At 52.1% G+C, this 24,415-nt stretch overlaps 8 protein-coding genes across 8 annotated transcripts; 3 read left to right on the top strand and 5 right to left on the bottom strand.

The window, feature by feature from the left end:
• Positions 1 to 1,090: 1,090 nt before the first annotated feature.
• Positions 1,091 to 1,378, bottom strand: QC762_302748 (uncharacterized protein; the record flags this gene model as incomplete). The annotated part of the gene is made up of 1 exon (XM_062888562.1): positions 1,091 to 1,378. The coding sequence occupies one exon, from the start codon at positions 1,376 to 1,378 to the stop codon at positions 1,091 to 1,093; it is 288 nt and encodes a 95-aa protein (XP_062744449.1).
• A 6,483-nt stretch (positions 1,379 to 7,861) lies between these two features.
• Positions 7,862 to 9,037, bottom strand: QC762_302745 (uncharacterized protein; the record flags this gene model as incomplete). Its single annotated transcript, XM_062888561.1, is given in 3 exon segments — positions 7,862 to 8,463; positions 8,479 to 8,567; positions 8,625 to 9,037. 3 exon segments carry the CDS (start codon positions 9,035 to 9,037, stop codon positions 7,862 to 7,864), a joined length of 1,104 nt encoding a protein of 367 aa, XP_062744448.1.
• Positions 9,038 to 10,109: 1,072 nt separating this feature from the next.
• On the top strand, positions 10,110 to 10,463 carry QC762_302742 (uncharacterized protein; the record flags this gene model as incomplete). Its single annotated transcript, XM_062888560.1, has 1 exon — positions 10,110 to 10,463. One exon carries the CDS (start codon positions 10,110 to 10,112, stop codon positions 10,461 to 10,463), a length of 354 nt encoding a protein of 117 aa, XP_062744447.1.
• An 810-nt stretch (positions 10,464 to 11,273) lies between these two features.
• QC762_302740 (uncharacterized protein) lies at positions 11,274 to 11,981 on the bottom strand (the record flags this gene model as incomplete). Its single annotated transcript, XM_062888559.1, has 1 exon — positions 11,274 to 11,981. One exon carries the CDS (start codon positions 11,979 to 11,981, stop codon positions 11,274 to 11,276), a length of 708 nt encoding a protein of 235 aa, XP_062744446.1.
• A 799-nt stretch (positions 11,982 to 12,780) lies between these two features.
• Positions 12,781 to 14,499, bottom strand: QC762_302730 (uncharacterized protein; the record flags this gene model as incomplete). The annotated part of the gene is made up of 4 exons (XM_062888558.1): positions 12,781 to 13,449; positions 13,523 to 14,119; positions 14,179 to 14,306; positions 14,367 to 14,499. The coding sequence occupies 4 exons, from the start codon at positions 14,497 to 14,499 to the stop codon at positions 12,781 to 12,783; spliced, it is 1,527 nt and encodes a 508-aa protein (XP_062744445.1).
• Positions 14,500 to 15,481: 982 nt separating this feature from the next.
• Positions 15,482 to 16,423, bottom strand: QC762_302720 (uncharacterized protein; the record flags this gene model as incomplete). The annotated part of the gene is made up of 2 exons (XM_062888557.1): positions 15,482 to 15,845; positions 15,909 to 16,423. 2 exons carry the CDS (start codon positions 16,421 to 16,423, stop codon positions 15,482 to 15,484), a joined length of 879 nt encoding a protein of 292 aa, XP_062744444.1.
• A 2,974-nt stretch (positions 16,424 to 19,397) lies between these two features.
• QC762_302710 (uncharacterized protein) lies at positions 19,398 to 22,939 on the top strand. Its single transcript, XM_062888556.1, has 3 exons — positions 19,398 to 19,442; positions 19,579 to 21,671; positions 21,799 to 22,939. Exons 2-3 carry the CDS (start codon positions 21,489 to 21,491, stop codon positions 22,768 to 22,770), a joined length of 1,155 nt encoding a protein of 384 aa, XP_062744443.1. The 5' UTR covers positions 19,398 to 19,442; positions 19,579 to 21,488; the 3' UTR covers positions 22,771 to 22,939.
• A 657-nt stretch (positions 22,940 to 23,596) lies between these two features.
• QC762_302700 (uncharacterized protein) lies at positions 23,597 to 24,403 on the top strand (the record flags this gene model as incomplete). Its single annotated transcript, XM_062888555.1, has 1 exon — positions 23,597 to 24,403. One exon carries the CDS (start codon positions 23,597 to 23,599, stop codon positions 24,401 to 24,403), a length of 807 nt encoding a protein of 268 aa, XP_062744442.1.
• Between the last annotated feature and the right edge of the window lie 12 nt (positions 24,404 to 24,415).

Below are 24,415 nucleotides of genomic sequence, written 5' to 3'. Positions count from 1 at the left end.
GGAAGGAGTTAAGAGGATATCCAGAAGGTGGATATCAACGTGGTCCGTTCAAAACAGCGAGATGACCTCCACCATGGTTGTCAATGATGGCTCCTGGCTGTATTATAGCGAATATCGATTGTGTTTAATTTAAAAAAATGTGAAGTATCTCTGCATGGCGACTGACTGGGTAGGTAGGTGCCTATCGTTCAGTACCCGTTGACCAACTTTGAGGGTCTCAGTAGCTGGGTCTTGATGAGAGAACATGAACGGCGCCCCCTGCCGGTCGTTATAGTGACGCTTTCTACCCAGCTTATCAAGAGAAATTAGCGATTATAAGTATCCATGCATCATGGCTGTTATTCCAAATGCTACTTTGGACGTGTGAGACTTGGCGGCAATCGACCTTCAGTTCATAGCATTCTTTCGTGGTCTTTGGGGGGTGCTGCTGAGGGGACAAGTAAACAGCGACTTTGACCCTGGTAGTAGCAACGCGGTTTGACTTGTTTTCTCACATGCCACTACTGAGACTTTACCCTTCACACTCGCCACACCCGCACTCACATGGCCATTGCCACCCCCGTTTGGCTTCAACTCGAGATATCTGGGCTCGAACAACAGTCGACAAATCGACACGATTCCTAAAGCAAACGCCCACGGACAGCCGAACATCAAGGCCAGCGTTGAAGCGTTCTTCTGGTGCACCGCATAGAACGTTGAAAATAGTCCGTTGTATCGTGTCCCCGGAGAGATCTTGGTCAAGATAGTCGACCGTTTGGACAATGACCTCTTCACCAGGCTATGCTTGGGTCAGGTTTCCGACCGTCTGCGCCGTCTTGTCTACGCCAAAGCAGCTGTGCCATTGTTCTTTGGTGCCTTGGTGGAAAACCGCGTTTTTGAGAGGACCTCGGGATTACTATAATGGCTTGAGCCATGCTTCTGCCAGCGGATGGTCAGTACGATTTGGAATAGTTCTCGTTTCAGGATTGGAAGCTAACCTCGGTTGAATCATAGGTATCAGTTGAGATATCTTCTGCGAAAGGAACGCCTTTGCGAGTCCTGCGTTCGGTGCAGTGATCTTGAGTTTGTCTCGACTGGCCAACACGACTGTTCAATATATCGAGACAATGCACTTGAGCAGCCTAAACGACCAAATGAGACCCCGGGATTTGGAGGTTAGATTCACAAACAACGAGCCGTGGGGCGAGCGCAAGTTCACTTCACTGTTGACACCCTCAATACACTGTTCTGTTCCGGTTTCCGAGTCCTCCACTCCATCAGAGCATTTTTGGAAGAGCAGATGAGGTTGTCCGAGAACGAGCGCATCTGTATCGGCAGGGAGGGCGTCTTGCGGCTTTGCGAACACCGAGGTGTTCAGTGGTCTGATATCGAAGACCATCTAAGTGCGAGTGAGGACAACGGGTATTTTAAGAAAGGTGATATCCATTTTATACTCTTCAAATTTAGTGGAGCGGTACCTGAAGGGAGTGAATATGCCATGTGTGGAGCAACTCTTTGCTCGAGGTCAATACGCCGTGATCTCGATGAAGAAGATATTCACTTCATCATGATCCACTCTGAGATTGCTCCCAATGCAAAGCATGTTGCAAGATCAGTTATCAACAAGAAGTGGAACCCAGGTGACAGCTTTGATCACACAGAAACTCTCATTCAGTGAGATCTCATAACACTGGATCTCGAGGCTGGAATGTGAATAGCTAGGTAGGTGAGGAGGCTTTGAAGAGACACAAGCTTCTGAATTTTTCGATGCCCCAGATCCAGGCATCGTCGGGCTACGTAGGTACCTTTCTTTGGAATAGACCTGAAAGCCTATCACCGGAACCCTTCTGAGATCCGTGGGAAATCCTATGGTCTTGAGACATGCGGCCTCGTTTCTTGAAGCATTCATCATTCATAGTCTGCCTGGCTACCTACTCACGTAGATGGGGCTTAACAAATCTTCTAAGGCTTTGGAAGAGCTATATATCCAGGACATATATATATGCAAGGCTGACAGCAACAGTAGACAATGCAGTCATTCTACCAGACACGTTCCCCGAGATACTTCCAACACTCTGAGGGCAAAGAATGCAGTTTGATATGTGCGTGTTCGGGCACATCCACGCCGCGCCCGGGCGCGAGGAGGTAGTGCTGGACGGGGTGAGGATGGGGCATGACCTGGTGCGGGCGGGGCGGGTCCCGGGGTTGGGTGGTGGGAAGCTGGGGGGGGGGGGTGGGGGGTGACGACGTTTGTGATTGCTTCGGTTGTTGGAGGGGGAGGGGCTTTGTTGTTGAGATTTGAAAAGCAGGGAATGGGTGGAGGGGGAAGATGCATTCTGTATTATTAGAATTTCAGGGGTGCTAGGATGCACCCAGCTGTAGAGCAGATACCTAGACAGCATCATCAACAGCCTCATTGACCTATTCAAGCTTCCCATCCCTAGCCTACTACGGAGGGGGCCGACCCTGAACACTTCATGCCCTTTCCTCTTTCCTCTAGCCAACATAGTCAAGATCCAACACAAACCGCAGCTCCTTTGGTAGGTAGGCAATCGTGTGAGCTCAGACACCTCTCGACCGTCTGCGGGGCAAACATAGTTACTTACATCCAGTGTTCCGGACCCCCCATCCTGTGAGACACCGTCAAGGGTAAACTTGGCTAGATTCCGCTTCCGCCTCTGGAGGCAGACAATATTCTGCGTCTCAGGTTATTTGATGGCACTCGGCTGCTTGTGTGGATGTCCGACTGACCTGCTCGACCGAGTTCATCACCACGTATCTGATGACCGTCACGGTCCGCGTCTGGCCCATGCGGACTGCCCGTGCAATGGCTTGCTCTTCGACCGAGGGGTTCCACTGCGGCTCGACGATGTGTACGTAGTTGGCCGCTACGAGGTTCAGCCTGTTCTAGTATTAGTCTAATTATTCAATACCCCGGGGCGAAATGTGTGGGAGTTCTTAACCCAACGGCTCCCGTTCCGACCGTCATCAAGAGAACCGATATGTCCGTGGCCTTGAATTCCTCAAGGATGCGGAGTCGAGAGGCATTGTCGACACTGCCATCAATTCTGAGCCAGCGGATGTCCCGTGCTTTCAGTTTCAGATGCTCTTCCAGTCTGTCATCACTCCGAGTAATGAACCTTTACATGTCCCCACTGCGCATATTTGTCTTACCGCGTGTTGTATTGAGGCTGTCAGACGGCATTCGGGGACGTTCAACAAGCCGCCCACAAATATCTTATCCCGATCCTGGGGTAATTGTCCACATGTTCTTGTTGATAGGCTGACAGCTTACATCTATAAACCTTTTCGATCCGGGGTTGGGGTGCCGCAGCAGGACCCTGAAAAAGGGGCTGGACCGAGGCACAGGTGCATGACTGGCTGAATGTAGCGCTGCCCCTGATGTAGTCGTGCAGTGGCATTATAAAAGACTAGGGTATACTACCTACCTAGTATTACTTACCACCATAATAAACTGAAGCTGCAATGGTGCTGCAGATCTCAATCATACAGCAACCGTCGTCATTTAACAGCAAAGTCCTGGCGCTCAGTGTCAAACGTAGAAAGCTCTCACCACTCAGTCCAAAGTAGAGATGTCCTAAACTCGGATCTAACAAGCAGAGGTGAAGTGCCATCCAATGATCAGCTGATGTCAGGATCGGGGTTTGTGTTGCAGTGTGGGCTCGGCGTCTTCATCTTATTTGGAAGCGCCTACCCAGAAAGGTGAGATGCATAGAGGCGGGTCACAGACAGCCCATATACACTACAAACCTTTATCTAGAAACTTCACTCAAATAGAACTAGTGGACATACTGAATGTTACAAAAAGAGTAACATTTTGCGCCAAATACCAGATGTACGCAAAGAGCTTTCTACCTTGCCTATCCATTTGCGAGAGCTTGATACCATCAGTTGCTAGGAGATCCCAGGTGAGTTGTTCAGCGCCATATCAAACAACAGTGATTTGTTGCCGATGAATGGCTGCGGCCCCGTGATAGAGAGGACGCATCGGCCGCCGTGACAGCGCTGACATGAATTAGCTGCCAAGCAATGGATGGTGTGGTTGGGAGCGATCATGTTGTAATTTTTCTAGGTGGCAGATACCATGGAACTCAGCAGCGCTAGTGCTTGACAAGATTGATATGAGAATCAAATTTGGAATGCATTTCCTCCTTACTATGCTTTAGGCGTTTACTCTTTCGTGAGAACTATCAACCGCACTTCAACGCTCTCCCTTGGACTATCAAGACAATCGTTCGCAAAGATGACGCCGCACTATGGGGAGGGATCTCTACAGTTAGATAATTAGTCAGGTCAACTGCAAAATCCAACCCATAGTCCACTCGCCACCAGGTAGCACTCACCTGCCGTGCGGTCTCCTTGTTTAATATCCCACGTAGTGAAGAGTGCCACTTTTTCTGCCCCCTGGTCCGACATATAGAAGTACTTGTGGTATGACTGGTACTTGACGTAATATCCGCGCTCAATCTTGTCAGGTAGCACCTTTTCGACTTCGATCAGGTCATCTTGCAGAACTGTTCGCCGGTCCATGATGACGAGGGGTGCAGTCTTCACAACGCTCAAGGGCCGCCAAGTGCTATGACTAGCGTTAGTGTATACAAAAGAAGAGCACCGCTGGAGGAGCGAGACAACTCACTTCATAATCCTAGCGGTCAACCTGCCACTGGCTACTGGCTCACGCTCTTCAGGAAGGAGGTGCTTCTCTAACCTCTGCCCCCGCGATGAGAGAAGTTTGGAAATCATGCGTTAGCAAAAGCTTTTGTAACACAGCATTCCCAGTGTCATGTGCCTCTCACAGGCACAGGTGGCATCGGAGTCGTACCGCAATGCATATCATAACCCGGGGCCAAAGCCTGTAAACGAATCTCGTGGGTGTCATCGACCGGTAGCACGGCACTGGGAGGCGCCCCAGTTCGACGGAACTTGAGCAATCATGTAAGTTAGCCCAAATGGTCTGCAAAAGATAACCCATGAGTCGGATGAACCTACCCTCCAGTCAAAGCAGATGACCTTCTCGGCCCCCAGGCGATCTTTGGCGAGCCTCATGCTCTCGTTGAGATACGCTACCACGGTGGGGTTGTCCTCAAGCGAGCTGCCAACCTTCTTAAAATGCTCCTTTCTCAGTTCGTAAGCTGACTTATGATGGATATACGTAAAGCCGGTGGTATCCAGGGAGCACTCAGCCGGGGAAACGCGCACATCTTGTATCTCGATCTCATTGATGATTTCGTATTCGCAATTGGTAATGCGCTCGGATGTCGGATACGGATAGCCAAAGATCTCAAAAGGAACCTCCTTCTTGAAGAGTTCCAGGTCTATGAGGAATCTGAGATGTCAGCATTGGGGCAACGAATATCGCAAGCTGGGTATTTCCGGGTTATCTTTCCGATTAATCTGGCTAGGTAAATGGGTTCGGCAGGGAAGCCATAGGTAGGCAGAGTTCGAATCAACTTTGAAGATGAATGTCCCCGAGAAATAATGCGAGTGAAGGGCACCGGACTGCGAAAGCGCAACAAGCGCCGGGGGCGGAGGTCGGAATTACTTGATTGACAGGCCATATGACCAAGCGATAACATTGAGGGTGTGTGACTCGGATATGCATGCATGCACAACGAAGGAGGAGGGGGGGGCTAGAAAGGGTAAGTGGAGACGCGGGGTGAACGCAGGACCCCCATCCTCTAGTCGGGCAGATATAAATTGTGCGAGGAGGGGCCATGAACCAAAATTGCCGAAATGCCGAGGTGTAGTCGGCGACAGGATGGATTGTGGTTCTCTCCGGACATCCTTTCCACTCATACCAGATATTATGCCTGTCAGGAGGTGGGAAACGTGCTACCGGGAAGACACTGTATCTAGGTTATCGGGCGAGGGTTGTGTTGTGTGCCATTCCTGACCTGCCGTTAGGGATTCTGTCTGGAAAACATCCGTATCCATTTTTACATCTCGAGCGTAAAGTCCGAAGAATGCGGCTAAGAACAAAGCCTTATGAAGATAGTCAACGTTGAGGCTTGATAGAAGAGCCTGGATCCCTGTCATCTTTGACCGTACTAGGCCTAATATGGAAGTGCTAGTCCTAAAATGGGGATGTGAAACCCCTGCTCGTGCAAGGGACCCCCCTCCAATTGCCAGCTCACCGGCCAATCAGAGACCTGGGTTCCGAGGGCTCTCGGTTTAAACGGTTTAGCCATGGTCAACGGTTTAGCTAGCGTCAACTGTGATAAAAAGAACAACCATTGGCTCACGGCAACAGTTGATATATGGGGGGGATCCAGTAATGAAGCTCTTAGAACTGTCCATGATGCACTATACAGGTAAATTGTATGCGGATCTCAGACGAATGGATTCTAGAAACCCGAGCGTTCTGTCCAATGGCCGAAATCGGTAACGGGACTCAATGCCATCAGACTGACGATATGATTTGATTAGACGCTTCAAGACATATCCACGCCGACATAGGCTTTCTTATCCACGTCACTCGAACTCTCTATGGACTACCTTTTATTTTCTGTCGGCGCTTGTATGATTCAGGTTTATTGGAAGACTGAGAGGTGTGAATGTAGAAGATAGGGAGAGAAATCTTTCTTAGTTTTTGGCAGTATGTCTTCCGAAATCCTCATTGGATTTCCCTGGAAATAACAGTCTGGATGTTCTTCCAGATCAGCAATCATCCATGTCCCACCAGACGTCAAGGGGGGCCTCCCGATCACTTCCTCCGGCATGCTTTGGTCGCTTGAGGTATCGTTGGACGCCTCCACCTAACGAATGTTCCACGCCGAAATTGTGCCAGTATTTGTTAAGAGTGATGACTATAGCGGTGAGGTATCCGGTGGCTCCCAAACGTTAATCAGAAAGACTTGTAAAGCCGGCTCCGGCAAACTCGGTGGACTAAGACCAGGGGCGTCACTTGATGGGCCGGCTGTTATTGTAGCAGCTGTGCTCCTGCTGGAGGTAGATGTCGGGAAGGTTTCCTGGATGGATGGTAGTTGTTGAGGATAGATCGGGTGGGGGAATGGTACTTGTTGAGGGCATCACCGACGCAATGGATGTGTCCTGCGCTTATCTTGAAGCCAGGACACCCGCAACGACACCGCCTACAGACCCTGCGAGAAGCGACAAAGCTACGACGACAAGCAATATGCGGTGCCGTCGCCACCATGGGGTTTGAGAAGTGTTGGGGCTCTGAGGTGGTAATCGATTGTCGCGATCGAGCGAGCTGCACACCTCAGGAAGGTTCGAATGATCGCAGACTTCGTGAAGATTCCAATAGCCGTAGCTCAGGGAGATCGCTACTTATGTTGTGAACACATTCCGGTAGATTCGAGACTTCAGCGGAGTTGGTGAAGGATTTGGTGGCCGTGGCCTCAGCTGGAGTAGGCTTTTCCATCTCTACCAAAACAGTCGAACATCTGCCGGAACAGCAAAGAGGCACGCCAGCTAGGGGCACTTCAATTATTTAACACTCTTGACATGTGGTCCCCTTGCGTTGAGAATCTGGGTCAAGGCGGCAATATGCAATATCTACGCCTCGTTTCTGCACAGGCGATCGACAAGCTTGAATTGTGATGCAGATCGTGCGGCGTGGCTGGTACCAAATGTATCAGAATTCAGCGGGCTAGGCCAGAAGTTGATGTCTGAGGAATAAGGCTCTGGGGGGGGGGTAATTTTACTGGTGGTGATCGTGCATCGTTGCCGCACCGGCTGAAAACCTGACAGGTATACCCCCGTATCTGATGGGCTAGCCAACCGCCGTGGCCTGAGATCTCGATAGATTTTAGCATGATTATAAATTTGCTTTGACAAGAACCTGGCGACACCCCCCTGGGTTGCTTAAAGCCGCCATCTTTTAGATGTCAGCTTGGCTCTATTCCGGACTACACAACCAAACCCCTATCACCAACAAACCGCCGCAAAGCGTTTTAGCAGTCACCTTATCCGCACACGCTCCAAATCTCTCCTGAGTCGGTCCCCAAACCAACCAGGTATAGCTACCACAGCCCTTCCACTGGTATTCTGTTCCACCCAGCGCGAACGGCGTGTCGCAGACCCAGGTGCCATAGTTTCCTATTACTTCGTAGTCACATGGACTCTCGGGATAGAAAGCGATCTCTAGCAAGTCACGGGGCTCTCCGGGCCGAGATGCCCTTCCGATCTGGACAGCGCGTGTTGGCTTCGATGGCTGACCCATCAGAGGGGCGGGCTCAGGACTGTTGGAGGACGGTGAAGGACTTTTTATTGGCGTTGCTGGGGATCCCTCGACTGTTGTGCCTGGCGCTGGCAAGGAGATTGACCGTTGAGTGGGGGTTGCCCCCAACGTACCGGTCTCGCTGTCTTTCTGAGTGGCTGTTGCTGAAGTGGTGGTCTCTTGTATCTGTGGCTTTGAAGGTAAGAAGCCTGAGCCTGTGGATGTAGACGTTGAGAGCGAGTCAGTCGGCACGGTAGGAGCTTGGATCCCGGCTGTTGTTGCTGTTGTTGTTGTTGTTGTTGTTGTTGTTGTTCCTTGTGTGTTTTGTGATGCCGCACCCGACGTTGCGCCGTGGGGCTGGGTCAATCCAAATAGGGATGTGGTCCTAGAACGATTAGAATTTTGAAGCATGGCAGTGCCGGTACCTGTATGTAGAACCTACCCAGATAACGTTTCGATGGGTGTTGGTGACGCTGATACGACTGAGCCGTCCAAACCTTGGCGACGCGTTAGAGTGAGAGCACCGGCTATGGCACCGCCAGCTGCCCCTCCTACAACGAGTACAACAGCAAGTATCCACCAAGCCCAGTGTCGTCGCCAACAGGATCTTGGAGGAGGGGACTGCTTTTCGCCCAAAGCTGCGGGTGCCTGTACTCTGTTCGCCCAGTCTCGCCTAGACGGTCGCTGGCCGGGTTCGATGGGATTGGCAACTGGAATGTAGACCTCTGGTAGATCCCAATGGTCGTAACACTCTGGCAAGATCCAGTCGTCGTAGCACTCCGGTAACCGAGTTTCGTGGGCAATAGCAGCGCAGATAGGGCGTTCGACTGTCTTCAACGATGCTTCATCCCCCATATCCTCTGATGTTGACTACCCATACGTATGTGCCGTGACGTGGGAAGCGAAATCTCCTCGCGCGATCTGGGAGCTGGAACTGTGGCCATCTCGGGTTTTATGAATGGCCCCCTGAGGGCGGTGGAAGTTTGTGGTTTGCATGTAGGCTAGGCCAGCTTACGGGCCTGGGCTTACTCAGGGCAGGCGGCGCGCATGATAGAAGCATCAGGGGAACGCCTTGGCGTCGGAGATTAGGGCGCCACTGTTGTACAAACACGAGACGCCGACTTTAGATCCAAGCTACTGGTAACCTGGAATCTTTACTCGTGTTTCGAGGATATCAGGTTCGACGGCATTGGATCGGTGGGGGCTGGCGTCGGGATGTCGGATAGGAGTGGCGGGCACTTATTGGATGGCTGTTACATTCTCGAATTTCGTTCAGCTGTTAGCCGGCCTCTACGAGCTGAGTGGGTGTGGTACCGGCTCTTCAGGCGAACAAAGAGATGTCTGAGTGTTAAATAGGCGCCTACACTATCAACTGGAGCGCCACCTTCTCCCCACATCCACCGCCCCCTCTCCAGTAAGCCTTTTGAAGGTGTGCGTTTCCTGCTCAAGGAATGCGAGCCAACATGGGAAAAAGTCGATGGCACTGGGAGCGAAGGTTGACAGAGTGGAGGTTGACGCGGAACCAGCTTGTGTAGCTGGATGGGGTTGATTCAGGTTGCTCTTTGCCTCTTGCGGGATCAGGGAGCTTTGGTAGCCGCCGGAGTATCCAGGGAATTGGTAAAGCCATGGCAGCCGTCGATTCTGTTGTGCATATGAAGTTGGTACAAGTTAGTAGGTATCCAAAGGCAATCTGGACGACATGCCTGGGGTTTAACTGTGTACTACAGGGGAATTTTGGGCAGTCTTTACCGTGGGCGGGTACCTATGTCCACCCGTTTGATGCCGCTCCTTCCACATGGTAAAAGGGGTGGAGGCCCTACACCTAGGCTCTGAACAGATCCTCAACAAAGGGCAGTTCTGTTCAGTGCTCGGCCTGACAGCTACATCGATCGGGTTCCTCAATGCAGCAGCAAAAGCACAGGACAAAATGAGATACAGAAAGGCGGTCAATCTCGGAACAAACGCGCTGGCGTTCTTCGCAAGCCATGGGTTTAGGCCCAGCAGCGCTCCCCGCCTGCGAGGTCGACCTCGAAGCAGCGCAAGGAAGCGCCCAATATTGTGCCGCCCGCGGGCGAGGCTCCGGCCCCTCGCCGCTTGTTGCGAGTCCCCGGCGCTCGTGAACGCATACGACCCGGCCGAATACTACCGCGACCGGGCGCTCTGGTCAAAGTGTGCGAAGTCAGATCTCCTCCAGTTCTTTGCCGACTTTGAGGAATTCCAGGCTGAGGGCCACAACTTCACCCCGCAGGAGGTCCATCAGGCCGTCCTCGAAGCCCTCTGATCTGGAGGACATCAATTTTCGAAAGGCAGTGATGTTGATGGCAATCACGGGGATCCGGGATATGAAACCATGGCTGTTGGAACAGAAGAGGATGGAGCAGAGCCGGAAGCAGAAGTAGGGGGGAGAGGATAAGGAGAGGGAGAAAGAAAATGACCGCGCGACGCAACTGGCGAACCAGAATGTTGAGGTGCCTACCAGATCAAAGTCAACGCTGAGGTCGTTTATCAAGCGAGAGAAGCAGAACAACGAGACCGCCAATCCATCAACACCGCCGGAATCCAAGCCAGCTATTCCAACATCGACTGAAATCGAAGCAGCCCACACATGACCAGCATAAAGACCAACACACGGACGACAAGGACGAAGAGAAACGCCCGAGGCTTTTCCGGCAGATGGGGCATCTTACTGGTTTCGGCGTCGCACCTGACGAAGTGTCTGTGTGGGAATATGTTCCGACACCTGAGCAGTAGTGTTGGGGGCTCTCCAGCAGCGTTTTGAAGGACGTAGCGGAGCTTTGAAGTTATGAAGGCGTTAGCGGTTGAAGAGATTCAGTGTTTGAGCCGAAGGAGGTATGGGGCAATCGTTGGAGCAAACATCAAAGTAGGAGGGATGCAAGGGAAGAAGGACAGAACGAGCCATTAGGACGCTGTCACCAACACCTTAGCAACTTGCGACTTCGGGACAAAGTCAAGAGCTCGGGACATGATCAACAGCATGATGGTCAACCGATGAATTGAAAGAGATATTTGTTCACCACCAGTCACCGTAACGGAACGCGTTCCTCTGCCCCCGATGCCTAGAGTCTACTGTTCAAGTCCCGATCTCAAGTCCCCCACTCCCTTTTCCCTCTCGTTGTCTCCCACTGTCAGGCGGCATCCCATCCGTAACCATGATATCATCCTCCTCTGTCCCAAGTCTGGATTGTCTCCAATTGCCGCTGTCTGTTGCTGTCTCTCCTCCCGAAACATGCGCAGCTTCAGGCTGCCTCGGCTCATATGGTGGTGGCGCATCCTGTCCCCCTATACCCTGTCCCGGTGTTGGCGTCGTCCCTCCCACTCCTTGGGTGCTAATAGGCAACACAGGGCTTAGCTCCTCTCCTTGCTCCTTCATATACACATCCCTCTTCACTCCATCATCGGCCAACGTCTGCTCTTCCGCCAGCCTCCGCTTCTTCCTCCGCCGATCTCTCCAGAAGCACAACCCCGACACCAACAAGAAGAAGACCACAATCGACACTACAATCGCCGCTATTTGCCCGCCAGAGAGGCCATTGTTCCGGCTGGTGACTCTGTCGTCAAGGTCAAAGTCAATGTTGTTCCTCTCCCCGTCACGCCCAAAATCTCCGCTCAAAATTCCTTCATCCGATCCACTGTTCCCCCCTCCAGGTCCGTTATACGACTTCTCCTTCCAGTCGCTCCAGGGGTTGTATCCATCGTCGTCGTCGTCATCGTCAAATCTAGGGCCAAGGGCGTCTCGTTTTGTGATCCGTGAGCGTCGTGGTGGTAATACAGGCGCCATCTTTGTGGATTGTTGACAGCAGAGGGAGAGAAAAAAAAACGGGAAGGAAAAGGGGAAACCCAACCCAGTTTAAAGGAGAGACAAACACGAACCGCCCGACCCGATCCGACCGCAGTCAGCATGGAATCCAATCCAATCCCCGCCTCATCCGAATGTTACGGCTACACAGCACCATCACCACCACCACCACCACGCAGATCCCTGCCTGGAATATGTACGTCAGATTGGCGCCTATCCAAACATTCACCGCAAATCCAGCTCACCAGCTGCCGTGAGAAACTTGTTTCGGGCCCGAAAACCATAGTTCTCACAGTTCCCAACATCAGTCGGACAGTCACCGATCACAACTGATGGCTAAAGCAAGGTAATCATCTCCTAGAAAGCGAGGGGTAAGCTGAGACCTTCGGCGCCGAAACCTGCATATTCTCTGTGTCTGCCGTATGCAGCCAAGCCAGGCCTATTTTCTTGTCAACACGGGCGGGCTCGATGAGAAAGAAGATCAGTAGCGAATAAAATACACGGTCTGATATTGTCCCAGCCCTTCTGAAACGACAGCATCATTGGCACAGCATACCCATCCATTCGTCAGTGTGGTGGCGGAGCAATGCACATCACACCCTTTCCCAACACGACGCCCCCGAATCCCGCTGTCACCGCATCGGTAGTTGCTCGTATATAAATCATTTCGTATTGCCGAGCCGCTGTTACATTTGATGTACCTCTTATATCCCTACGTTATCAGTCTCCCAAATGAACAACAGCGATATCTTCAGGTAACATTCCTCCAACAAAACCAATATCATGTCCTCTCAATCACCCTGCCCTTACCCTTCTTCTTCTCCCCCCTCATAACCCTAGCATACTCCTCCTCCTCCCCCGTAGTCGCACTAACCCAAATCATCATCCCCATCACAGTTCCAACCATCAAAATCGTCACCACCGCCGCCCCAACCCTATCCACATCGGTAATAACCTCGCTCTCACCCTCCCACTCCCCCACTTCCCCCTCCCGTCCCGCATTCGGATCCCCAGCACTCGTCCCCCCATTCTTGGTCGTCACAGCCTCCTTAACCTCCGGTTGTTCAACCAGCAAACTGACCAAGGCCCCCAGCGCATTCATCTGCTGCCCGGCTCCCGTGTTCCCATCATACTGGCCCCTATTCCACCTAAACCCACACGTCCCATCCGGCAAACAACTCTCCGCCATGCTCCTCACCGACTCCCTCAACACCGGCATGACAACCCCCCTCACAAACGGCGCCATCTGCGTCATCTGCGCCATCCACCGGTGGAGATACCCCTTGAAAGACAACATATCCGTCGTACACTGGTTCCTCTCCTCCAACTCACAACTCGGTTCCATAGCCGCCGGTCTCGTCCCGGCCTTTGGTTGACTAAGGAAAAAGTTGTTCAATGTTCGGTTTGTTAGTCCCTCGAGCCTATCGCGCCACTTTTGCTCGCCGTTTGTCTAGTAGAAATCAAGGTTAGCATGGCCGTACGTTCATAGTCTTACTCCTATCCATCCCAGGGAAACAACATACATAGTTATAAAGAAACCCACACCCCTGCACAAAAATAGCAGCCGTGTATGAAAACTGCGCCCTGTTGATATCCGTGCAATTCCGCTCCACATGGCCCCCATCATACACATTCCAATTCTCCTTGTCAATGTACCCCACCCCCTCCATCCAATCCCACGTCTTGCCCGCCCACTCGGCATACGTCCTGTTGTTCGTGTACCTCGCCAACCTCGCCCCCAGGTTGAAAAAAATCGCGTTCGCAATCGAGTTCTTGTAGTTGTACCCGTTGTTGGAGAGGGGAATCTGCCACCGCAAGCCCCCGTTGCAATACCTCGTGTCCCATCGCTCGGCTTGCGTGTTGAAGACTGCTTGTGCGAGGGCTAACCACTGGGGTTGACCGGGGGGTGGGTTTTTGAATGTGGTTTCGGCGGCTAGCATGGCCGACATGCCCCAGAAGCCTTGGTCGTCGTTGCCGAGGGAGGCGGTCCAGTTGGGGGGCATGTAGTCGTTGTGCGGGGGGTTGGCTTGGTAGACGAGGGCGCGGAGGGTGAGGTCGTTGTAGAATTGGGAGTGGGTGTAGTGCCAGTAGTCTACCATGGTTCCCCAGAGGGCGCCGCCCTGGATGGTTCAACATTAGCTATGCGTTTGAGGAGAAGAGGGAGAGGAGGTGGACTTGCTTCCCACCAGTAGTACGGTCCTGCGGGAGGGGGCCCGGGGAGGATTCCGGGGGTTTGGCCCGGTTCTTCGCCATGGTAGTAGTCCATCAGCTTGCTTGCGACGAGACCGGCGGCGAAGCGTATCGAGTCTGCGAATCGTCAGTCAATGTTCGCATCGCGAAGTACCTAGAAGCAGGGAGTGTGCGCACCCGCGGAATCGAGGTCCACGTTCAGCGCAGCCCTAGTGCTGGAGATGGCCAGTGCCAACACGACTGTCGATAGCATCGTGGTGATATGACATTCTTCGACAGGAATGCTGAAGGAAACTTGTCGTCTTGGCATCGTCAGGTGCTTGAAGGTGGTGTGGGCGATCTGTGTGTTTGTTTTGCTAGTCACACTTGTGTCATTCTGTGCGCCCCTGCAGAGGAGCACTGGCAAGCCCGTGCTACCTGCGATGGTGGTTGCTGCCATTATGGGAGACGTGTGTTCCACTGGTTGTCGATGGGTGACAGTTTCACTCGGAACAAGACGGGCCTGCCGACAAGGTGCAGACAGGGACGTGGATGTTGCTCCTGCCCCTGAGCCTAGAGCATGTCGGGCGCACTGCAGAAGCATGGGCGCTGCAGCCTTGTCCTTGTCAGCCTTGCACATCTCAACCTCCGGTTGTGGAAAAGATGGAGCTATGACATGGCACTTTAGCATGTTCACATCAAGTTGGGTGTGTCACATAGGCTGGCGTAGATCATTGAATTTCAAGGTAACGCTGCTACACAATACACTCGCCAGTTGTCTCATTCTCGACATTAAACAAATAAAATTCTCTACTTAAAAGCCGCGCAATCGCTATAGTCCTACGTATCTGGTTGTTCACAGGCGCCCAGGAAACTTTTTAAGAACTTATCTACACTTTTAATCTCCACCCCGTCTTCGCTTTTCCTTTTTTTTCGCGCGCTTAGTTGCTATCTTGCGCTTTGTGTTCTTCTCATCCAATTGGACCACCTCAGTAACCTTATCTCGTGAGCCGCCTTCCTCTTCTTTACTATCCAGCCCCTTCCCGGCGTCGTCCTTTTCCTTCCCTTTTCCATCCTGTGTTTCGCTATCCTCCCTCGATTCCACCTCCAACTTTACCTTCTTATAAGCCTCCGCGAGCCCTGGCTCTTCATCCTCCAGGCGCCTTTTCACGCCTGCCGGCAACGGGTTCCCCCACACAATGTTGGTAATGACCATAAGGCCAAAGGCCCAAGGATCGTCAAGCTCGGAGCCTGACCGGCCTGTTGAGATACCTGAAGGCCTCCCGGTCCAGTGGCTTTCGCTCCCATATATCTCAAAATATCCCATATTTGACGATGGATGACTCCAGCTTGAACCGTTTGAGATTCTTCTTGTCCACAAGAATGGGAAGCGGGCTTGATTCAGCCGCCTTGCTTGCATCTTCGAGCAGCAAAAAGTCGACCAGTTTCTGCTGCTGCTCATCGCGGAGCTGCGTAACCCTTATTGTGACTTTGGCTCGGGAGGGAGAGAGGTAGATATTTGGTGGGTCTGGGTTGCTGTAATTGGAGTTGTGGCCGTCGCGTTCCTCTGCCCGACGCTCAAAGACAACGACGCCGCGAAGAATCCGGTCCTCTCCCCAATAACCCACAACGTCGGCCACACCTTGGGGGTAGATGTCGTGGTCGAGGTAGTGTATGCTGTGGAAAACATTGCAGATAGGATCCGGAGGACATCATTCCTCGTCTGTCATCCATGAGTACAATTCGGGCTTGCTGGTTTCCTTCCACTTGGCAATGGCATCGACCGCTTCTCGTCCTCCCTTGTGCACACAAAAGTCAAGCTGGTAGAGAAGCACACCGAACTCGTGGATTGCGATGGCTACCATCTCACTGAGACGGGTTGCGAACAGCTTGCTGCCGGGAGCCGCTTCTTGATATGCATTGAGCACCTGGGGGCTGAACCTAAGCATCTCCGTATCCCACTTCGGGCAGACCTCGCGTGCTTTTTCCATTGCGGCGGGGCAGAGTTCTTCGTGCTCAGTTGCCAGCGGGTGCTCCCCTTGTAGGAGAGGGCTTCTCACGTCCCATGCGACATCTCCGGTGGGAAGGCCGTCGATGATCTGAGCGTATGTGAACAGAGCGAGCTCGGTAGACAGCACATTGTTGATGGCGCGCACCAAGTGCCTGCGGTGTTCGGCATCTAGCCTGTCGATGGGAATACGCGCTTTGTGATCTGCGAGAGCTCTGGCGCGGAGGAGTTTTGTGATGGTATCCATGTCGTCAGGGTCGAAGCTGGACTGTGCGGTGCATCAATGTCGTAGTGGAATGTGCTTGAGGCCATAGCTATTTATTACTGGGTGATATTCTGAGATTCCAGGGTGTTATATATGGAGGAAAAAGAAAAGAGCGGGTGAAGTGAATGGGCGGGAAGAGAAAGTCGGATGTTGGTTTGTCGGTGACTTCCAGGCTGCAGGGAGCATTCTTGGCAAAAGAAGTGGGGATGGTGAGCCGGTGGCACTGATGGGCGCCAACCCGTAGATGCACCCCCTTATCGTTTCGTCGGACATCGTTACCAGTCTGTCGAGTTCAGCTGGATATGAAAATAGCGACAACATTGGCCAGAAGACGCCAACCACACTAGAAGTATGGATGGCAAGCCCACCCTTACTGTCAGGCTGAGCCTCTTACGCGTGGCCAGGTCGGTGGTTTTGTGAATAATACCCAACATGTACCCAACCGCCTTCTTTTCGGAGTATCCATGAGCCGCAACGGGCAGATTGTTGCTCTCCATCACAATTCAGGCGCAAGGCCTCGCTAGGCCAACAACAAGCGACCAGGACATGTGGGTATCAGGTACCGTATGATGACCTTGTTCACTGAGGAGATAGCTATCGCGCTTCGAAAGAGGCCCTGCCTATGGCAAAGTGAGTATGTAAAGATTCTCTGGCCGTCGGTATTATCATCATTCTAGCCATCAAGCCTCTCCTTCTCGCCTCATTCATTATCCGCCTGCCTAGCATTCCGACGTGATCTGGTATCACGACATTATCAGGTCCCCCCTACAGTTCGTATTTTACCCCCACCCTTTTCAGTCACTCACTTCGCTATTTTGCCTGTGATCTGGTATCACAGAATTGCTAAATTCCCATTTTCTTCTTGTTTTTCTTCATATCATTTTCCTCTGTCGTCCGGTATCACCGGGTTGTTATCCAATAGCTATGTCCTCAAGTTCCTCCAGTTCCTCCCCCTCCAGCGCACCCCGGTCAGCACGAAGCAGCAACCGCTCCCGTTCCCACTCCGGCTCTCTCACCCCTCGGGAAGACCCTCGCAGGATCCTTCAGAACTTCCGGGTTGTGACCCAAGACCATGACGACCCGGCCGACATCCGCCCCCTTGCAGCAAGGTCCCGGGCCTTTCGATTCGTTGCCTTTGCAATGCACTTTAGTCTCACCATGTTGGAAACAAGAGAGGGGCGGGAGGCACTAGTCGAAACAGGGACCAGTATCTGGAAAGAACTTGGTCCAAGAGCCCGTCGAGATATTCTCTTCCGAGGCGACCCTGTAAAGGACTAGGCAAGGCAGAAATGGAACAGAGGGCTTACCGGCGCATCTTGGGAAAAAAAGGAAAAAACCGAGACGAGCCCGGACGACAGACACACAAGAGGAAGCGAGAGGAAAGGTGCGCGAAGACGACAGAAAGTTGGCGGCGGCAGCTGCTGCTGGTGGCCGTCTTGATGATATGGCTTGCAGCTGGAAGAGAGGGAAGGTCCTTTGGGCAATTTCCTCTAGGAAGGAATGTCCGGTCTTCCTTCCAGCTCTTGGGCCGAGCTTCCTCCTATGACACCAAAACAGGGAGCCTTGCCGCAAATGAAAATGACCGCTCTACGACCCTAGATCATGAGTCAAGCAACCTGAGCCAAGAGTCTGACAACCCCAGTGACTTGGAGATGGCCGACGCTGGCGGCGAAGATCCAAGCAGCTCTTCCTCTGCCACTGTCTGGGGGGTTGTTATTACTGTGCTGTCCCTGTCTCACAAGAGGAAGGCATTGAGAGCATCAATATGTGTGAAGTGTTGAGGAACGCTCCAGAGATGCATTTGTACATTACGCAGTGTTCATGACTTCAACCGTCAGGAGGCCTGTTCATATTATCACGGTTTTGTTGAATGAGATCTAGAATCTTTCTGATGGTGCTTAGAAACTGGGTACCAATCCCATTTTATTTCTCTCACCAGTCATTGTGTGACTGGGCTTTTGACTACTTGTGAATTGACTTCCTGTCAACAAATGACTTCGTTAGTGCCATTAGGGGACATGGCGCAGCTGCTTCATCACCGACCGGTGTTCAGCTTTGTCATGAAGGCAAACATCAATCATGATTTAGGATGACCATCATAACACATCGTCGAGTTGAGAGATACCAATTGACAGTCGGATACTTCGGTATCACCATCACCTAGTCACAGCAGATGAGCTCCATCAAGGCCCGTGCTTCTTGTCAAGGTCGGTCCTTCCTCAGGTTGAGTCAACCTGGCTGGTTCTGCCGCTACAAACCCTACCTAGGCTCTTCCCTCACCTCTACCGGCTCTACCCACTGCAAAATCAGTGACCCACAACACTCCTGTTTCTTTTCAGACACACAAAAAGTTTTGTTGCTCCTAAAGGCATTGGAGGGGGAAAAGCCCTAGCGTCACAACACCACAAAGTCGGACAAACACGAACCCATCCCATCAACATCTTCATTCATTTTCTAGCCTTGTGCCCATTAGAACAGCATCATCACTGGAAATCATTATATGCATCATTACAGGTATAATTGACCATTATACCCCTTACTTCAGCCGTTTGGCGAACCCAAAACCGGACCGTCCAGCCCCTGTTAACCTCTTCAAATCGTGTATCTTCGTCAGTAAGCAAGCCCCTCCTATACGGCTCTGTCTGTTTTCTGGATGTCTTTTCCTCCCCGGCCCACCAGCCTGATGCTGATAACAAGGTCGTCGTCCCTCCAAATTCAGCTTCTTTTAGAACATCCATTCCACTGTCCATTCACTGTTTTCAAGGCGACGATGATTACTTCCTCACACTCTACGGTCGCCGGCGATGGTCATTGTTGACGCTTCAACCGTCTACATGTGGATTACCTTCAGGGGAGTCATTGGTACTCTTGTCCAACATCCTTGTCACCGGTTGACTGGACCCCGGAATTGAGACCCTGGACTTGTGCCAAGTGGTCCTGTTTGAACGCTTGGTATGTTTTTTCTTTCACATTGAGTGGCTTGACAACATCTCTTTACAAGGTACGGGGCATTCTAACTTGGCATTGAATACACAAACGAAGACTCGAATTGGCTTGGAGTTCGTGTTCGCTGGTCGGTACTGATCCTCAGTACAACATGGAACCCCAATAGAAAGTTGAAGCCAACCAAGGAACAGGGTAGCAACATCACCACACACACCCTCGCCAATCCAAAACTTGTGACGGGTAAAGCTCGGTCAAAGCCACCTATGGCCTATCCTCCACATCACCACATGCAGCATGAGACTGTCACATCCATGCAGTCTCTGCTCGCAATCAGGAGGCGTTTTGCAAGCCACCAGCATTCCTTCTACCGGTGTTGATCCAAGCCCGAAAGAAGCCTGACTTCTTGGTCTCAGTTACGATGTCCAATATCTCCAGACATAACTCCGGGGCAAATTCAACGACAGCAGCTTGTCCATTGGCTGCACAGCTGTGGACCTTCTCAGGACATCGCGGATTGCAAGCACTGATGTCGTTTCAGCATCACTCTTGTAATCCATACTCTTGTAATCCATCCTCTCAGCTCAACATTCTGGATGAAATGAGGGCTCGAGCATGGTATCTCTTTTCCTCGTTTTCTTCTTACCTTGATCCCAGTGAGGAGCAAGACTGACAAGGTTCTCCAACCAGGGCCAAGCCAACCACCTACGCCGCACCGCGCGGACCTCCCGTACCGAACAATCTGACCCTAGAACCTAGTTGAGAACGTCGAAGAGTTCGAGAAACATTGGTCACAGCCAGACGAAACACCCTGGCTATTCGGAACCCGGAACAAACATTGGTCAAGGTCGAGGAACACAACGTGTCTTGGCGTGGGCATCTCTGCAAGACGCAAGGTTGGACGCCATCTGTCATGCAAGAAAGCATCTGGCAAAAGCAAAGTGCCTGGCTCGGACCGTAAATTGGCCGGCAGTGTGGTGTTGACCCCCATGCTCACCGAGCTGCGAGTCGACCCCTGTCGTCGACTGCGCATGCATGAAACCCTTGACCACGAGCAACCAGTGACCAAACACACAAGCTTTGGTCAAGGGTATGTTACCTGGTTCAAGTCAATCCTTCGCCTCAATACGCAGGTGCTTTTGGTATGTGATGACCAACAACGCCAGAACCGGCTGCCGGGGAACGGCTGTGTTGCATTTCCGGGGAAAGAGGTTGAGCTCCTGGGGGGTTGTTCAAAGCCTTGCGCAGGGGCAAAGCAAAGGATGAAGCCAAAGGCGATCAAGTGCATCCAGAGGGGTTAGGCATGCGTCAATCCCATCACGCAACGGTCAAGGAAACGCCCTAGACAGGATGCGGATGCTGTCCGGGGAAGTCGACCCATCGCAGGAAGGATTTCGTCTTATCGAAGGCAAGCAAGAGGCACTCAATTATATTCAACTTTTGAGAGTTTGAACAGGGCTGACGGGTGTGGCTACGTTACCCATATATCGGATGCCATACCGTTGTTTTATTTTCCTTCGACTCCACTCTTCCGTCTTCCCTGCCGTGCCGTTTCCAAGCTGCCGGGTACAGTGCATCCTGACTTGGTTCCAGAGACCACACCTAACCCTGAGAACGACAACAACAGTGACCCCACGCCAGGCTTGACACCCCGTTCGAGCTTCGACCTCAACGACCACAGCTTTGCCTTTTCATTGGAAAGCAAAAGGCTCATACGAGGCTTCACCCTGATCGACCCCAACGACCACATCTCGACCTTTCCTGTCGATGACAACAGGTCCCACTCGGCTTCTCATCGTGCTCAATCCCAACGATCACACCTTGACCCTTTCTGTGGAAAGAAGACAACAACCCCACGTGAGGCCTCTCACCCTGCTTGATCCCAGCGACCACATCTTGACCTTGTCCATACCAACAACCCCATTCGAGGCTTCTGATCCTGCTCGATCCCAGAAACCACCTTGGTCTTTCCAGTGAAGAACAACAACCTCATGCAAGGCTTGACATCTTGTTCGACCCCAGCGACTACAACTTCAACTCTCCGTCGGGAAACGTCAACGCCACGCAAGGCTTCATTGAAGGCAACGCCATCCCAGCAACGATCATGACGACCCAGCAAGCCCAAGAGCCCTATCGTGGCTACAATGACGAGAGCCGAGCCCATTGGGTGTTAATTCCAACGATTCTTTTTACCATTCTCTGCCCTCTTCTCCTCGCCATCCGAATCCACGCCCGCAGAGCGACCACGATGTTGGACCGTGGTGATTGGATCAGTGCCACAGCTTTGGTATGCATTTTCTCCGTCCCGACTTGACTCTGGCCGTCCACTACGGTCGTCCCAATTCGTGATTGTGCCATACTTTTACCCCTCCTCTTCAGTCTCCCAGCTTGCTGACCTTTTTTCCACGTTACAGTTCTTCAACATAGCTACCAATGTCATGTTCTTTGCCATGGTCAGCCACGGTTTCGGCAAGCATTCCGATGTTATCCCCAAGCACGATCTCTTTTCAGCCCTTCAGATCTGGTTCTTTGGTCAAATCACCCACAAGATTGCTCTCCATCTCACCAAGGTCTCGCTCCTCTTGCTCTACGTCCGGATCTTTAGTCACGTCCGAGCGTTCAAGTTAACAGCAATGGGCCTGATTTACTTTATCCTCCTTTACATGACCTCTTCGAGCATCGTGGGTATTTGCCAATGCATCCCCGTCGCCTCAGCCTGGGATCTCGACATCCGTGGAAAGTGTCTGAACCTTTACATCATCTGGAACATGAACGCCATCGTCTCTCTGGTCACCGATCTCATCATCTTGGTCCTCCCGTTTCCTCTCGTCTTTAGATTGCACATCCCCCTAAGCCAGAAGCTTGCGTTGATGCCAGTGTTTGGATTGGGTGTGTTTATTGTGGTGGCATCCGCTCTCCGAGTCCAGTCGCTCCTAGTGAGCCATGTGACGGACAGGACATACGACATCATTGGAACGTTGTGGACGATCATCGAGTATAATCTCGCGTTTGTTTGCTTGTGCTTGCCTTCGGTGAGGGTGCTGTTGGTGAGAACCTGGCCAACAATATTCAAAAGCTCTGTTGGAAGAAGCCAGACCAGTGGTGCCACGGCTGGGCACAGATATGCGAGGGCCGGTGGGGGGGCCACAACCTGGCCCGTTAAGATCGAGCTGGACGACCGCCCCTGGTCACGTGTGGGGGGTGATGCTGGGCTGAATGGGTCAGATAGTACCGACGAGATCCTCGGGTCTGGCGAGGGGGGTGAGGCTGGTGTTGAGCCAGCAGGGATCACCAGGACGGTGGAGTTCGGGGTTGAGTTCGCGCCTGTGAGCGCTCCAGCTCGTGCGGCGACGCGCGAGAGCCGGGCCGGCGAGTCCGAGGCCTGAACGCTCGCGGGAGGTCGTGGTGGCGTTTGGGGACGTTTTGGTCTGCCGTGCGGAGGCGAGGGGGGAGGCGTTGGAGACCAGAGGACGGAGGATGATGGCCGGGCTAATAAGCCCTGAGCATTTTTATAGGGCCATGAGTGGAATTTGAATACATTCAACTATGACTTGTATGCCTTGATGTGATCTTGCCACGCCTTGACTTTATCTTGGGATGTATTTACTCTATCTGAATACGCCTTTTAACGATCATTGTAGGCCTTCATATTGGAGGTATCATCATATGCCTTCGGATTATCATGACAGGTTTTGTACTATGCTCGAATAGGTTTAAAAGGAAGAGTAATGCCCCCACTCGACGTTGTTGCACAGTTAAATATCACCATACCCTATAGGCAAATGGTTCTTTGAGTGGAGTTTGGATGCGCCCCCGCATCACTTGTATGCCTCGATACCGTGCTGACATGCCCTCATGATATTTAAATATCTTTACACTATCTCCATAGGTCTTTCCACAGTCTGGCACTGAAGTTCATGTCAACGGGACACCGCTTCAGACTACCCTTGACCTCAAACCGAAGCTCATCATGATGATACATAAGGTACCACGGTTTGAGTTCTCAATGCGGGTTCTCTCATCCTTTTAGCTATCCGCACAAACATACTTTAATCGCGCGTTATCCTTCTTTTTGGTGTGAGGAATAGCTCCAGGCTCAAGTAAGGTCGGGATGTTTGTGTTTGGAAGCACATGAATGTGACGCGCCCATGACATTATCTAAGTGAGAAGTGGCGAGATTGATGTGAGAGAGGTGGGTGAGATTTGACCGACATGATTGAGAAGTTTGAAGTCCAAGAGGAGGGGAGGATGAGATTGATGTACGGAGCGCATATCAGTCAGATCATGCGGGTGAGACAGCTGCGCAATGATTGCCTTGTTGAGAGAGGGGAAACGCCAAGAGCTGAACAGTCAAGCTCCTTGGTCCTGCTCATGTGCCCTCTCCCTCAAAACATCAACCTCGCATCCATGATGACACTCATCTCGGATCACATCCGTGACAAGCTGAAGGAGCTCTATTCTCACACATCACGCCATTATCACACCCTCAACCATATAGAAGCTCTCCTCACTCTTCTTTCCACTCACCGGGAGAAATTTCACGACCCAGAGGCAATCGAAGCAGCCATCTGGTTTCATGATGCCATCTACAATGTCCACGCGCAGGGAAACTGTAATGAGGTTCAAAGCGCACAGTTGGCAGGCTCTATGCTCTCTGGGCTCGTGGATGCAACACGTCTGAAAGGGATTCAAGTCATGATTGAGGCAACGGCGACGCACACTGTGCCTGATGAGTTGCAAAGTTCTGAGGTGGTAGCAGATGCGGCCCTGTTTTTGGATATTGATTTGAGTGTTCTTGGGGCTGAGGAAGAAGCATTTGATGAGTATGAGGGTGCGGTGAGGAAGGAGTATGGGCATGTGGATGAGCAAGGGTGGAGGGAGGGGAGAGCGGCTGTGTTGAGGGGGTTTTTGGACAGGGAATGGATTTATCACTCTGATATTTTTAGGGGGCTGCTGGAGGAGAAGGCGAGAGCGAATTTGAGGAGATCGCTGGAAAGATTTAGTGGGTCGGTGCCCTGAGGATGACGAGAG

The sequence above is a fragment of the Podospora pseudocomata genome, chromosome 3, assembly GCF_035222375.1.
Source record: "Podospora pseudocomata strain CBS 415.72m chromosome 3, whole genome shotgun sequence".
Taxonomy (NCBI): Eukaryota; Fungi; Ascomycota; class Sordariomycetes; order Sordariales; family Podosporaceae; genus Podospora; species Podospora pseudocomata.
This window is presented reverse-complemented; position numbering and strand designations above follow the sequence as displayed.